Source organism: Colletotrichum truncatum (assembly GCF_014235925.2).
Source record: "Colletotrichum truncatum strain CMES1059 chromosome Unknown Contig_0010, whole genome shotgun sequence".
Classification (NCBI taxonomy): Eukaryota; Fungi; Ascomycota; class Sordariomycetes; order Glomerellales; family Glomerellaceae; genus Colletotrichum; species Colletotrichum truncatum.
This window is the reverse complement of record NW_027222407.1, coordinates 1173143-1182787: the sequence shown is the minus strand read 5'-3', so window position 1 is coordinate 1182787 and position 9645 is coordinate 1173143. Positions and strand designations below refer to the sequence as shown.

The window sequence follows — 9645 nt, the reverse complement described above, 5'->3', positions numbered from 1 at the left end:
GGTCCTAATACTATTAACAAATCATCCTTTCTTTCTAAAGAAAATTTCGCATAATACTTCGCAGTATTAAACTCATACCATGAGAACTAATGGAACAGAGCGCTTCAGTCAATGCAGAGGGAAAATGGCATGATGTTGACGTTGGCGTTGCCGCCGAGACCAGCTGTCGAGAAGTAGGCTCAACTTACCCAAGGCAATGCTGAATGTGCTACTTCTGTGACCAAGGCTTCAAGCCACTTAGATTATGAGATGCTGTTAAATCAACATACTAGACGTTCACTGAACAGATCATCATATAGAGATTGGATTAGCTCTCACCGAATGCAGTGAAACAGGCATCAGACTAAATTACTGAACCGCAAAACTCGTCGGGCATCAACGCGGCCTCACTCCGACTTGTAGATAAGGAAAAAACCCTCCGAAGGACAAATCACTGAGTAGGGTATTGTGCAGAAATGCAATATACTCGTAAGTCTAGAAGCCAGGAGTGTCCGGAGCCGCGTCACACATTGAACGAGGCAACGACGAGGCAACGAGCGGATTAATGGCCTTGCTGGGTGAACCCGCAAGCCATCAATACCAAAGTGCAGAAATGTTTTTCGCGCCATCTACGACGCTGACCGCTTGGCCGGGCGTAGCCTGACGAATGTGGTATGGGTGGTGCGGCATCCTCGGTGCATGGAGTTAAACATATTCCTCTTGTGAGGTTCACCGACGGCGCACGATCGCCTTCTGGGAGAAAATCGATTGGCGAAAATACCCAGTGACGGCATTCTAGAAGCAGGTTAGATCTGATTTATTCGAAGTATTGGATGTTTAGGCAGTGGTCTATCTCGAGAGAGCGTATCAACCATCTGAGATTACTGTACCAAGAAAAATCAGGTTCAGTGCTGGCATGCTGACACCGCCCACTGTCATTGACGAATAGTGAGGCTCCGAGTGAGTCGGTAGAATAAATGTGTCCAAGATAGCTTTCTTTGTGTACCAGAAAGCATTTTGCTTCGCATGATATCTATTGAAGGCTCCAGGTCGTCCTTGTGAGAATGCTGGGCGGGTTGATGTCCTAGAACAGGCGATTGGCACATGAAGTGAGCAGCCTTAAGAGGTTTAGCATGCCCTCTCGGATGAGGCATACAAAACGCTTGATATGCAACCATCCATTGGCATAGTAACTTGTTGCAGCTGAAAACTCTGTAAAAGTAGGAAGGTCGAATCTATACGATAAGAACTACGGTGAGGGATATGATGGGACCCGAAAGCAGCGCCGAAGCTAGAAAGTGCTTGTGTACTCCACTTGTAAGATAGCATTCTGATGAAATATTTCAGTCGCGGATCAGCGTCCTGGACGGTATGCAGCCACTGGAACGTGGTGGTCTCTGGACCCCCATCGACTGTGGTGATGCCCACGTCTGCCTCAGTCAGGCGTAGTTGCATCCAAGACAATTACTCTCTCGACTTCTGGTGTGGCTCGTTTCAGAAAAGGCCTGGAGCTGAAGCTCCATCTAACTTTCCATACACAATGCCGGCAGCCAAGCGAGCCGTCAAGTACAAGCGCCTACTGACACCTGTCGAAGTGCGGCTCTGCGGTGACGACTGAGACCGATAGTCGCTTGTCTCATCCGTTGTCGTCCACATGAGGCGGATGCCGAATATGACAGATCTGCAGAGTTGGAGTGCCGTCATTGTAGATGGACGGACAGATAAGGCATGCCGTAAAAGCAGTGTAGCGGACGAAATCGTGTCAGGCTTGTAAACCTCATGTCCTTCAGTCAATATGCGCCGCAGGCAATTCTCGGCAACTTTGCGAGAGCTTTGTGATCGAGTTGTGCTGCGAGGCACAGCAAGGGGCCACTCCCCATCTCGCAGCGCCGAACACAGTACTGTGCTTGAAATCAGAGAAGAGATGAGCTTCTCCGTTCCCCGGTGATGACGGGCGCAATGCAGCAAGACGTGCATTACTGGGTTCTTGACCGACAGCGATCGTCGTTTACATGGTTTCCCATCTTATGACCGAGGGCAGGTAGAATATTACCCAGACAATCATGGCGTGGGAGGGTAATTGGCTGGAAAAATACACTATTCTGTAACCCTCATGCAAGTCGAAGATGGCTCACCTTGTCTGGTCAGTTGATACTCGTCTTCTGCCAATTGGAGGCCTCCAGATCAACTCCAAGAGGGTGTCGACTTGGGGTCAGGAATGCGCCTCAAAAAGTGTAAGAATTCTAAACCCAATTAAGGAGGCTATGTATGTCGGCCTGAGGTTGCGTTTATTCGCCATGCCGTCTGCGCAAGTGTGCATAACACTACGCAACCACCCTTGGCTCTAGGAGGAGGCACAGAAGGCTTCGGTGAGCCTTTCGCTGCGATGGTTGTCCAGCTGGCTGGTTGCCTCGTTGCGGACTGTTGCAAACCAGGTGATCTTGTCGGGATGTACCATCCCGCCCATCTCGGGACAAGGCGAATTAGTGGCGGGGTAGGTGGTTGCAGTCGGTACCTTGAAAACACAGGAGATAAGCAAGACAAAAGAAAGAAGAAATTTCAAAAGAAATCCCCCATTCAGTCTGTAGTCCTTCATACAAACGGTTGATAACCATTAAGTCCCAGGACAGGCTCCCAGGCTGTACGCGATGCCGGTATTGAGAAATGCCAAAGTCTGAATCTATGCTAAGCTTGTAAAGCACAAGTCTGTGTCTTGCTGAGTGGAAGCCGCAACTGCTTGTGTGTTTTTGCCAGCAGAAGACGATACTCCTTTCGAAGGATTTTTAGGCGTAGAAAGTACCGCTCTCAAAGGCCAGGCTGCCGAGACAAGGTGAGCGGCGATGCCCACCACTATCTCACCGACAAGGATGGAAATGGTTGCCTGGCGAGGATTCGCTCGGCCGATAGAAGAGGTGTCTCCAAACGTCTTTGGGTAGGTTCGATGGTGGTAGCGAGAAACGTTCTCCCGATGGCAAGGGTCGTATTCTATTTGATAGCCGCTTCTTAAAAGTTGACTTCTCCGCTTCTGCTTCGGTCACTTTTCTCATCGATAGAGAATGCCTCCGTCTTCCGTTTTCAAAGTTAGGTTCAATTTCAAGAAACCTACGTTGGTCATATAATTGTTTTGGCAGCTCTGGGTGCCATATCAACCTTACCGGCGAACTGGTTATTAAGCCTTGTAGTCTGCGATCTTCCGCGTAGACAAAGGCAGCGAGAGAGTACACCTTCACACCCTCTTCATTCTTCAACTCTTGTCTCATATACCCCCCCTGCGGAGCAGTGGTTCGCCTCACTTTTGCCATCAACATTCTCGGTCTTAAGTCAATCTGTGTTTTTCTTTTGGGAAACGAGCTTCCTCGTTTCGCACTTTGTTCCTCTCTTGCCGCTGCACTTTCGCCTCGCATTAGTTTATGTCGAACGTGCCTTTATAACCAACACTTACCTCCGCCTTAACTTTCCGAGTCTCTTCTCTGTTTCCAAACGTTGCCGCACTACTCATACTCAAGATGCCTCTTCCACCAGGAGTTATCAATCTTACAGGAGGAGGCCCGCCGCCGCCTCCTCAACCACCACCACATCCTGCGGGAGCAAGAATGCCGCAAAACGGCCCTCCTCCTCCACCTCCGCCTCCTGGACGAGGGCCTCCTGGTGCCAGGCCAGGGCCTCCTCCCCCTCCAGGGAGGCCCCCTATGGGAGCGTCCTTTCCGGGTCGACCGCCAGCACCGCCAGGAGCTCCACCTCCTATAGTCCATATGCAGCCCCAACCGATGCCGATGCAGCAAATGCCAATGCAACAGATGCCAGTACAGCCTCCGCGTGAGCAAATTCCTCTAGATCTGCGCCAAAGACAGTTGATCGAGGTTTCTGATCTCCGGGGCGAACGAATGACTGAGTCCGGCGCGCGTGAAGCTCTCTCAGAATATATCGTCTATCGTTTCGAAAAGGTCCAGGATCCCAACGAGATTGATGTTGAAGGTTACCCAGTTATGCCAACCTGGGAGAACGTGAGGCGAGTAGAGGTTCGCGACCTGTCCAGACAAGACATCATCCGTCGCATTCGTGAGCTCAACGATGAAGGCAAAACAGCTTTGCAAAAGAAGACGGACCTTACGCCAGCTCAACAACTCCAAATCGAAAAGGCACAGAATGCCCTGGAGACGCGGAACAACGACAAGCGGTATCGCTTTACTCTACAGCAGATCAGCTCTAAATTGAAAAAACTGCATAAGGACTCCATTGAGTATCAGCAATACATGGCTGACAGGGGAGCGAAGAAGGTCGTGGTTGCGAAAGGGAGATCCTCTACCTCCAAGTCAAAGAAGAACTTGTTCGAAACGGTGGCCGTAATAGTATACTTCAAGAAAGAACCTCGCTTTGAAGAGAACGCTTTGGATATGTACCGCAGCAAGAAAAGCGAAGAGGCCATGATCCGACAGAGGGATAATGAAGCCCGGAAACTTCAGATCCAGCGACAAATTCAAGAAGAGCGGCACCAATCAGAAACCATAATGCAGCAACGGGAACAAATGCATCAAGCGCGCCTTCACCCACCACAACAACCATTTCACCCGCCCATGCCACCTGCTCGTCCACCATTTGGTGAAAATCCCAATACCGTGGTCAAAGTAGTTCACAATGACCCAAGGAAGGGCAAATCAAAGACTTACAACGTCTCTTCAAGCGGTTCAAGAAGTTCCAGAAGCACTGACTCCTCGAACGCCTCTTGGAGTGATACGGAAGATACACCAGACTCATCGGTGACTGGATCGTCGGGTTCCAGGCATGGCCGTCGCCGCCATCGCAGTCGAGGCCGTAGCCGCAGCCGTAGCCATAGTCGTAGCCGCCGTCGTGGCCGGCCAGAGGAATACGGACTCAAGGCACCTCGCCATCATACGAAACATGATCGTGGGGAACATTACCTTCTCGAAAGAGAATTTCCCCTCGGGCGAGCGATTGCCGCTCCGATTTCCCCTGCGGCGTTGCCGATGCCTGCTGGGCGAGACTTTACTGGCGGAGAAAACTTCGTACCTCGTCGGCTAACAGCCAGATCGGATGCATACGGGCTTGACAACGTCGAGGATCCTCTGGTTGGCATATTGAACCGTCGTCGAACTACACTACCAGCTCGGGTGACCCAGCGGGATGTCAGTTTCAGGACAGTAGGTCCTCAAGAGGTGGTCCGTCAAAGACATGAGGATGACCTTGACAATATTAGACGTCTGAGACTCGAAAGCGAGGTCCGTACTGAAGAAGAGCGGTGCTATGAGGAGGAATTGGCGGCGGAAAGGGATGAGATTGAAAGGCGAAACCGCCGACATATGGAGAGGCGGTTCCGTCGACCGTCCGTTGACAGAGATTCATATTACCGACAAGGCCCTACAGAAACATATGAGGAAGAAGCTGCTCGAGACTACATGAGGATTCGGGAGCGTCCGGCGCAATCTCAATTTGACAATCCGTTTGATTCTCTTGGGCGAGGTACGAGGCGAAACTCTTTCATCCCAGCGGGATATCGGGGTTAATGCGCTTCCGGTTTCTGTATTTTCTTGTTGGTACCGCAGCTGGTGGCATTGTGTATATCAAAAAGCTTTTATACAAAGTCAGTATGAAAACCATCGGTTTTCACAAAGATTATTGCCAGAAACAGAATGGGGAGTGATGGCATTGTGACAAGCCTGTCATGCCGACAACACTTTTAAGGAGGGCGAGCGCTCTCATAAGTAGTGGCAAGTCACGAATGAGCACTGCCAGCCATTCTGCCTAAACAACAGTCGCCGAATCTGCGACTGTTGGTGATCGAGCGCCCAAGGCGAGGCGAGCAGGTATTCCAGACAAGTCAACTCGACGACAGTGCAGCGAGGCGCAGATTCAGTATGCGGGAAGGAGGAGTCGCCGTGAACGTGGGCACATATCAGCCAATAACGACAACAAGACAGTACACTATTGGCTCAAATGGGAAAGTCTGCCTGGCCGTGCTGGCCTAGGTAAATAAATGGAGGAGGTTATGGTGCAGGTATGTAGACCTGAGGCTTACAATCGGCGTAGCATTCCTGTTTACCGGTCGAGATATCTAGGATCAACTGCGAACTGACCAACCACTGCTTCAAAGAATAGTGTTTGCATACTAATTATGTTGTGAAGGAGACTGCAGGAATGGGCGTCTCAGTACAGTTGGTGTATGTATACGCTGTAGTTGTAGAGACCAATTCGATGAGTCAGCTATCTTTATTGCCCCTCCTCAACATTAGCGCGAAAATCACACCTCGACGCGCCGAGGCGCGCCTCCTTGGCTGGCCACACTTGCGACTGGGTAATCTGGGTCCAAACTTTCCTTTTGGTAGTTTGCGACAAGGGAACGAACGCCCTCTCTACCAACGACGCTTACGACAAATGTCAACAATCGACCCCTTTGGATGCCGGCTGGAATAACCAGCCTCTTGTATCCTGGATCCTCGCCGATACTCCGCCGAACTATTCAGAGAGCCATCCGAATTGCTCATGTCCACACCTCTGGCCCCCATCCGGATCTAGATCCAGATTCAATGTTGTCCAGAGCGAAAAAGGCCTACGAGGCCAACGCTCCTCCTCCTACGAAGAATGATTTAGCCAAGCAGTTGTTCCCTTCGAGCAGCCCGAGTGCCACTCAGAATGGCAATATTATGAACCAATTCAAGAGGACGAGCCAGCCTGTCACTGCTGCGGCTGTATCGGCGAGGACCGCGAGAAACCCCTCGACGACAACAAACCCGACTAGGCCACCGCCAGGCAGAACTGCGAGTATTACACACTTCGCAAGTAGCGACCGATCTGCCTTGGATCCCATCTCCGCACCCAATGGCCAATCTTTCGCCTCACTATACTCCCGATCCGACTCCTTTCGAGATGAACCAGATACTGCGATTAGCCAAGACACGCAAACAAAACCAAAACCTGCTGTATACTTCGCCGAGGACGATTTCAGCGACGATGACCATCTTGACCTTGACTTTGAGGCACCTTCAGCCCTGCCCCCGCTTCCCAAACCTCCAGTAAAGGTGGTACATGCACCTGAACTGCCTGCCTCTAAGTCACATGCCGAACTGCCCTCGACCCAACCGTTGCCTTGGTCCTCATCGCCGGCCTCTCATTTTGTTCATCCCAAACTGGCACGTGCCAACTCAGATCGGGCAGTGTCTACTCAGACATCTCTTAAGCGCGACTCCTTTGAACAGCAAGAGTCCTTCACAGCTCCACAACCTAAGAAGCGACGGCTTCCAGACAGCTGGAAGGTTGAGGAGGAGGATATAATTAATGTTGAAGAGGAGGATGAGCCCGAGGTTTCACGTTGGGCGCCAGGCGGAGTCACACCCGCGCCCAAAAAGAAGGAGACCTGGAACATGACCGCCAGCGCTCTTAAAGAGCAAAAGAGAAATCTCAAGAACCAAGCCAAAAAGTCCATGGATGGCGAGTGGACCATGGATGAGATGAGGAAAGAGGTTACACAGAGCAATCTGTCTAAGCCAAAGGCGTCGGCGATTGCACTGACTAAAGAGCAGAAACATGTACAGAACCTCGTTATTAACAAGGGTCAGAGCGTTTTCTTTACAGGCCCTGCAGGAACTGGAAAGTCTGTTTTGATGAGGTCAATCATCACAGAACTGAAGAAAAAGTGGACAAGAGATCCAGAGAGATTGGCCGTCACCGCGTCTACCGGCCTTGCAGCCTGCAACATAGGTGGCCAGACATTGCACAGCTTCTCCGGAATTGGTCTTGGGAAAGACGATGTGCCAACGCTGGTCAAAAAGATTCGACGTAACCCTAAGGCCAAGAACCGCTGGCTCAGGACTAAAACACTCATCATCGATGAGGTATCAATGGTTGACGGAGAACTGTTCGACAAACTTTCCCAGATTGGCCGAACGATACGAAATAATGGCAAGCCCTGGGGCGGCATCCAGCTTGTTGTCACAGGAGACTTCTTCCAACTTCCCCCAGTTCCTGACGGTGACAAGACAAGAGAATCCAAGTTTGCGTTCGAGGCAGCAACATGGAACACGGCAATCGATCACACGATCGGATTAACACAAGTATTTCGACAGAGGGACCCAGGTGAGTTGTATAAAGAGAGTATATCGTACTGTCAACCGTGCTGACCAGGTTAGTCTTCGCCAACATGCTTAATGAGATGCGTTTGGGCAGAATCAGTGAAGAAACTGTCCAAGCATTCAGAAAGCTAACGCGGCCCATTGTTTCCGATGATGGGTTGGAGGTGACTGAGCTGTTCCCTACGAGATATGAAGTTGAGAACGCCAACCAAGGCCGGCTGCGCAACCTTCCAGGAAAGACTTACCGTTACGACGCAGCTGACTCTGGGGACCCGACTATTCGTGACAGGCTGCTTCAAAATATGATGGCCCCCAAAGCTCTCGAACTGAAAGTAGGGGCCCAGGTCATGTTGATCAAGAACATGGATGAGACACTTGTCAACGGCTCACTTGGAAAAGTTACTCGGTTCATGAGCGAGGGCAGCTTTGAGTCCTGGCATATGACGGACTATGGATCCGACGTGGAGATGGACAATGAAGGAAAGCTCAAGAACAAGATTAAGGCTTTCAGCAGGGAGGTTGAAGAAGCCACAAAGGGTACGATTGAGTATCCGGTAGTTGAGTTTGCCGCGGTAGACGGCTCTACTCGTACTATTCTTTGCGTCCCGGAGGACTGGAAGGTCGAAACGCCAACGGGAGAGGTGCAAGCTAGTCGCAGCCAGCTCCCTTTGATACTCGCATGGGCACTTTCGATCCATAAAGCCCAGGGGCAGACGCTCGAAAGGGTGAAAGTTGACCTCGGCAAAGTATTTGAGAAAGGCCAGGCGTATGTCGCGCTCAGTCGAGCGACCTGCCAACAAGGCCTGCAGGTGCTACGTTTCCAGAAAGACAAAGTCATGGCCCATCCTCGAGTCATACAGTTCTACAATAAGCTGTATAGTGCTGAGCAGGCCGTCGCCAAAAAACCGCCCAGCATGGCCGACTTCCTACATAGAGATGACGAGACGAAGGATAGCAGGATAACTCTAGGATCCAACTCAAAAACCCAGTCGTTTGTCAAAAAAGGCGTTGAAGTGATCGACCTCGATGACGCGGAGGAGGCCATGGCGAGCTACGGATATTGAGCTTTGGGTTACGAACACGTTACAAGGCATTTGATGGCGTTAAGGAGATCAACTATAGCGGGCTCAAATGGCCCCGGCAAGGTTTGGTAGAGGTTCACTTTAAGGTCTGGAAATAGCTAGTGCTAGGCTTCGACGCCCCTGTATTAGTTCTTGAGGAGCCCATCATTCGGGGATAAAAACCGCCTCTGCTCTGTTTTTTAAACGCAATCCACAAGACATCATGAGACAACAGCACATTTCTCCATCAATGAGCGACGTGTGCATTGTTCAATTAGCGGAACTCCATCACAAAAATCGATAGTGGATGAACAAGCAGATAGTCACTGAAACTTTTGTGGCTGCATGTTGACAATGACGTCTCGGCGGTCTTGACGAATTCAGGGGATGTTGGTTGTACAGCAGCTCACATCTGCACCCTCGAGTGGTTCCCTCCACTGGGTGCTGGAAGGTACTGACCCCAAGACGCTAAAATGTACCTTGGCGGGAAGCTTGCGCCCATGACGTTCATCTGGTCTTAC

General features: G+C 50.9%; 2 protein-coding genes across 2 annotated transcripts; both read left to right on the top strand.

Moving 5' to 3' along the window:
• Positions 1–3485: 3485 nt before the first annotated feature.
• CTRU02_213766 (uncharacterized protein) lies at positions 3486–5501 on the top strand (the record flags this gene model as incomplete). The annotated part of the gene is made up of 1 exon (XM_070206125.1): positions 3486–5501. One exon carries the CDS (start codon positions 3486–3488, stop codon positions 5499–5501), a length of 2016 nt encoding a protein of 671 aa, XP_070060157.1.
• Positions 5502–6392: 891 nt separating this feature from the next.
• CTRU02_213765 (mitochondrial dna helicase) lies at positions 6393–9127 on the top strand (the record flags this gene model as incomplete). The annotated part of the gene is made up of 2 exons (XM_036732922.2): positions 6393–8067; positions 8121–9127. 2 exons carry the CDS (start codon positions 6393–6395, stop codon positions 9125–9127), a joined length of 2682 nt encoding a protein of 893 aa, XP_036575347.2.
• Positions 9128–9645: the final 518 nt, after the last annotated feature.